The sequence below is a fragment of the Morone saxatilis genome, unplaced genomic scaffold, assembly GCF_004916995.1.
Source record: "Morone saxatilis isolate NCDOM2014 unplaced genomic scaffold, NCSU_SB_2.0 Contig12, whole genome shotgun sequence".
Lineage (NCBI taxonomy): Eukaryota > Metazoa > Chordata > Actinopteri > Moronidae > Morone > Morone saxatilis.
In genome coordinates this window covers 17,861,901-17,868,303 of record NW_023339674.1, presented here as the reverse complement: position 1 = coordinate 17,868,303, position 6,403 = coordinate 17,861,901, and the positions used below count along the sequence as shown (strand labels likewise).

Genomic DNA, 6,403 nt, shown 5'->3' with positions numbered 1-6,403 from the left:
TTACGGTCAGATGAGTCATTCCTCACCATATTCTTGACAAGTGGGTGGGATGCAATTGTGGCGAACACCAAGATAGCCTAGGCATGAATGCTTGACCCCCACATTGATGGGCCCGGTGGTTCTGTTATGCTTTGAAGAGAAATTATCTTGGTATGGCTTGCCACTTAACATGTTAATGTTAATAGCACACGATTTACACGATTCATGGTGATAAAGATACAGAAAACCAGAAATGCATGGCGAAAAAGAGCATATTGTCAATATTTTAGAAACCTCCCAAAATTTCACAGATCAGGATTCCAGGGGAGCTCATATCCTACTGGCTCCCCTGTAGTTAACACCTTGGTCTTAGACCAATGACTCATATTTAAGGTGAGGACAGAGAAACTTTCCCTTTGCAGCATTTGAAGTTTAAAACAGCCAACAGTGTCAAAGTCTAGAACGTTCATCACCAAACGATAAGCTTCATAAATTTTTGAGTAGAGGGGGGCTTTAAATATTATACTATAATCTATATTATTATTATAAGCATACCAGTTTTACAGCACCGTCATAACAGTACAGTATGAATTCCCTTTCTCACTGAATAACAAAGGGGCTTTGTTAAATAAGTTACAGTTATTAAATAAAAATAAATAATTTGAGCCATGTAACTAAATGACTCAATTTGACCTATGACAAACAACACATCAAAGTGTGAATGTAAAGCTATTTCATCTGCTAATTAATACATTTTATTTTTAACTTATGTTTAGTTGAATGCATAGATAATAAACAATAATAACACTACCTGTATAGTATATGTAATACCAATATTATTAGTGAACTGTGACAAGCACACTCTATTCTAAGTCGTATATATTTATGTGTAATGAAGATAGGGCATCGGTCTATCTTATTTAACTTGACTATTTTAAATAAAAATATGGAAAACCCCTGGGAAAACATCAAAGAAATATAAAAATTCAACACAAAATTTCACAGTGACGGGGTCACAGGTTTATTGTTGACTCTTAGTTCATTTGTAGACTCTCAGTCTTCCACCATAAGGGTTGAGTGACCAGATGACGGCTATAAAAAATAGGACGGGGGACAAGACATCATTGTAGCAGATAATATAGCATGCTTTATAAACAGTGTGCTTCATTTTTATAAAATAATACAATACAAAACAGTCTAGCACAATTTCCAGACACAATGATTTCCATATTTACAGGATGGATTCAGGAAAGGACGATGAAAAATACCATCAATTAGCTTAACTGGTGTCAAATCAGTCCAGTAACATATTCAAAGTTAATTATGAATAATTCCATATTGTGAGTTATAAATCTAGTCTGTAAAATGTGTTGCACATTGTATATGTTGATGATCACAAACTCTTTATTCAGTCTTTTTGCTCTGACCTGCAGAAGAGGGGAGGGAGTTTGCTAAGTTAAGTTAGCCTCATTTAAGAATTCATTTCACTTTCAGTAAGACTGGGTCCAGGTCATCTTCACATATGTCTTTGGGGGAAAAAATCGCTTAGTATGAAGTTTGAAGGTTGGGGAGGTTAAAACATATCTTGCTCTGGTAAGAGTATATCACTCAGTACAGTCTATAGCCAACAGAGGGCAGCAGAGCAACACTGTTAAAGCTGCAGCAGTTGCAGGGAGTGCTGATTTCTTAATTGGTGGTATTGGTACCCAAGGCTTGACCCACAGATCAAGAGATAAACCTTGAGGTTAGAGTAGTAACTAGGCAGTTCACCTGTTTTATCACTCTCTCTCTCAGTTATGTCTGAAGTATTTATTCTGGTATTTATGTAGTACTAAAACTACCAAAGATGCTGTATACGGCCTAAAACTGACACATTTGCATTTATGTCTTTGTTGTTGTCAAATGCCACGATTGCAAAAAACACTGAATTACATTCTCTTTAGTAGAAACCATACTCATCAATATATGAATAAACAGTATGAGGGAATACAGAAACACCCATTGTCATGGTAAAACACTTGATTAACTTTCTGAATGCTGAATGAATCATATTGAAATCACTTTCATAACCGCTTTAACAATACAGCTATCTTACAGGGCATATATTAAGTCCAATCCTTTGGATTACAGTGTCAATAAGTCTTCCTAGAATACCTCAATTCCTTCTCTTCTTTGGCTCAGTTTCATTATGACCTTTGTTCCAGTTTGCAAGGTCTTTATCACATTAGCATTTTTCCCTGCGTGCCTCACACAGCAAGATCCTGATGAGAACCCACTTAACTCCTTCCCCCTGCTGGTCAACCAAGCCTCCCCACTGTCCCTTAAAGCCAAAAATAGGCAAGTGAACTGAAACCTGATGTAAACGCCCTTCATGATTTTGTCGTGTGAGCTTGGGGAGCGATCAGGCATGTTTCAGTGTAAGATCTATCTGATGATAAGGTGAGAACTGTAAATGCTCTGGACTGGAAATCACTGATATGAAAAAGATACTTTAACAGTAGAATTAACGGAAAAACTCACTCAACAGTACTACAAACAACCACAAGGAATTCAATGTCAATGATTACAAAATATATAATACATCTTATACAGTATATCCTACCTATACAGTATGGTCTATTCAACATTGGGATAAATGCACCCCAACAAATGTTCCATTTACAAATAATGCACATTGTTCAAAGTAAGAAGCCAACTCTGTACATGCGTTCATCTTTTACATACATTTTTTTTCAAGAGGGTAAGAGTCTTGTACAGTGTGTACTGAATAGACAACAATGGAAAACCTAACTAGCAAGTGCGCATCTGCATGTGCACAACTGTGCACTGGGTCCTTTAATAGTAGCTTGACCTGTAGAGTCCGATTTTTGTTTAAAAGGGCTTTGAGCAACTTTTAGTGGTATTTAATGAGATGTAACTCTCTACCACGGCATTGCATTGACATTGGTATTACATGGTGCTTTAAGGTCAAATTGGCAGTATTGCAGAGTAGTCTCTGTCTAGTGTAATCTGTACAAACCTACCTACTAAAAGCAGAGCTTCTATATTTATGTTGTTATAGTGCTCTAAAGTCCTGACTGTAAATGAGTCTAAATATGCAGTATATAGCTGGAACTATTCAAATACATGTTGGCAAGTCCTTGGCATTCATCGAGCACCACCCTGTTATAATGTATTCATGAGTTTGGAGATAGAGAGCGTGAATCACCTCAGACGGAGCAGAGAGGTGAAGTCCTTAAAAGATGAAGAGGACAAAGTTCCTTGTAGGGAAGAAGGATGGAGTTGGCAAGAGCTTTGTAGAGGTTAAAGACTGGTGGGACTCTGAGTGCTTTTGTTGCTTGGTCTTTGAACAGTCTATTCAACATTTTGAGACATCTTTAACTATAATCCAGCTCTCCTCTGCACAATAATGTGAACACATGACAAAGCTGTAGAAATATATCAAATCCATACAGATTTCTCTTTTTCTCCTATATACAGTAGTTTCAATAACAAAACCTTGTCTCAATAAAATGTCTGATAAATAATTGTATTTAGTGTTTTGCAAGCACAAACATCCAGTGTCTTGTCCCTTTATTTCCTAGCTTGAGACTGCCTGTAAACAGTATCAGGTAAAGAATTCTAACGAGAGAAACAGATCCCAATAATCATATCATTTTCATGTTAAACTTGCGTGCCCCACCCTGTCCTCCACTGGCAGCCGGTCCATCCACCTTTCTGAAGGAATATTCCACTGAGAAATTGTTCTTGTGCTGCCCTCTCCCTCGACTCCACACAAACAATAGAATGAAACAGAAGAGAACTACCCCCAGGAACATGATACAGCCCATAGCTGTGGATATGAGGATGGTCTTGAGGTCCAGAGTAAACTTCAAGAAGACTCTGGTGTCATTCAGATTTGTGTCATTAAGGTCCCCAGCATAGTAAGTGCGGTTGGCCATAAGGGCTGCATCTAGTGGCAACCCACTAACTGTAAGGGTGGCGAAATAGGTGTCATTTCCACCAGCATTGCTGGCTATGCAGATGTAGGTTCCACTATCTGTTACCTGGGCATACCGTATTTCTAATGTGCCTTCTGGTAACACAGTTAGGCGGCCGCTGCTCTTTGTGGTGATGCGGCGGCGTTGAGGGGAGATCCAGAATATCACTGGTGTCGGCTCACCTTCTGCTCTGCAAATGAATGACACAACCTGCCCTTCGCGGGCAGATATCTGTTGCAGTTTCCTGTTGCGGATTTTGGGCTTCTGGCAAGTAAAGTGATCAAAGAGAGCCGAGTCAGAGAAAGCGTTAAGGGCCCGTCCCTGCACCTCAACGGGCGTCATACACACTGGGGAAGCGGCGTCAAAATTGAGGGTCTTCCTGCGCTGAAGGATCCACAGCAAGCGGCAGTCGCAAGCCAGAGGGTTCCCATCCAAGCGCAGCGTCTCTAAAGTGTTGACAGACTGAAAGGCTCCCTCCTCCAGGGTTACTAGGCTGTTAGTGGAGAGGTTAAGAAGGCGGATTTGCCTTAAACCACCCAGCGCATATGGCTGCACTACTACCAGGTTTGTGTTGACCAGATGCAGCTCCTTCAGCCTAACTAGGTCCCGTAGTGCCCAGGACTCCAACACAGAGATAGGGTTGTAGGAGAGGTTGAGGCTGGTGAGGTGAGCCAGACTGCGTAGGGCAGATGTGGGCACAGAGGTGATATTGGTGTGCGTAATAGACAGCCAAGATAAGTTTAGACCCTGTAGGCTGTGAGGGGAAATGTACTCTAAAAAGGGCCAGTGATCAATCTCGAGGCCCCTCAGGTTTCCCAGCTTACGGAAATTCTGGTCCTCTAAGGTTGAGATACTGAGGTAGCGGAGCCGCAGAGTCACCAGGTTATGGAGGTAGGACAAAGACTGGCTGGAGACAGAAGTCAGGTTGCACCTCTCAATGGTCAGCTCCCTCAGGCCCACTAGACCCAGAAAGGCTTTGTTGGAAATATAAACCAAATCATTGTCTCCAACTTCCAGGTTTTTTAGACTTTTCAGGTCTTGGAAAGTAAAGTCCAAAAGAATCACAATCTTATTCCCACTGAGGTCCAGTGAAGTAAGGTTGGAGAGACGTGAGAAAGCCCCCATGGGGACCAGTTTCAATTGGTTCCCCCTCAGTGAAAGTGACTGCAGGTTCTGGAGACTTGAAAAAGCATTTGGTTCCAGGACACTGATCATGTTCTCACTAAGATCCAGCTTTTCAAGACGTTGATATGGAAGAAGGTCACCGTGCTCTACCCAGCGAAGTTTATTCCCACTTAGGTCCAGGATCTTGGTGTCCAGTGGGATGCCATCTGGCAGTGCGGACAGGCGTTTACCATAACAGGACACGGTTTTGAGTTTTGCAATGCAGTCACAACGCTGGGGACATGCTTGACCCTGGTTGGGTGACACTGTGATCATCAGTAGCAAGAACAGGAAAGGCAGGATCCAGCCGACACCCTGGCCCAGGCTCACCCCCATGGCCCTGCTTTCTACTGCTTTCTCCTGCTCCTGTCTGGGGTTGAATCACTGGGCCAGACACCTGAGGAAAAGAGACAGAATGGGAAAAAGAAAGGGGAAGGGGGAGGGCAGATAGGAGGCCAGAAAAGAATGAGAAGAAGAGACAAAGAGACAGACAGTGAGACAAATTAATTAAACCCAATTCCCCTCCAACAGCAGCGATCAAACACTCTAAATGAGTGGAATTACAATTACAAACTCTAATTGACCCAGCGTAGCAGTGAAATTAAAGCTAGAGCTCCAAGATAATCCTCCAAGGACTGGGTCTGCATTCAGTTGAAACAGTTCGATTTACAACAGTCGACTGCGACTTGAAGTCAGGTTTTCAAATCACATGCCAGCACACACAAAGAAAATAGCTACAAGTCAATTTTATATGAATATACTGAATGGCTGTTTTTTTCTTTAGCTATTTCATGCATTGTAAATGAAAACAGGGAAAACAGGGCAATTGAAAATCTATTGTATTCATAAGTCCGCATGTGAGACATCTTAAAATGCATGAAAAAAGAAAACAATTGCAGCCTCTCAAAAGCCTTTAACAGCAAATAGCACAACAAAATGGTCCATTTATACACACTGAGGACGCAGAATACTAACAAATAAACGTACTGCACTGTGGAAGAAAAACTGGCATGTAAACAGGTTGAATAAAATATGAACAATCCAATCAACAAACATATAGCAACAGTATATCCCGAGTAAATGCCTGACAAGGTCACTCACCATAGCAGAAGGCTACGACTCAGTGCATCACAATAACTCAGTCCATCACATCATCTGCATAAGTCTCTGAGGCATGAGGCTTATCATGAGGGGAGCTTGCCTAGCCTGACCTGCCTATGGGTTTCATATGACACACATGGACATACACACACATGCACAATCTCTCTCTCTCTCTCTCT

General features: G+C 41.4%; 1 protein-coding gene across 6 annotated transcripts in view; it reads right to left on the bottom strand.

Moving 5' to 3' along the window:
* Positions 1-429: 429 nt before the first annotated feature.
* Positions 430-6,403, bottom strand: part of lingo3a (leucine rich repeat and Ig domain containing 3a) — a 35,034-nt gene continuing 29,060 nt past the window's right edge. For all 6 annotated transcript variants that reach the window (XM_035653871.1, XM_035653873.1, XM_035653874.1 and 3 more), the window contains one exon: positions 430-5,520. In XM_035653871.1, the coding sequence (XP_035509764.1) occupies positions 3,627-5,459 (1,833 nt within the window). In that variant the 5' untranslated portion in view covers positions 5,460-5,520 and the 3' untranslated portion in view covers positions 430-3,626. The remainder of the gene's footprint in view (positions 5,521-6,403) is intronic.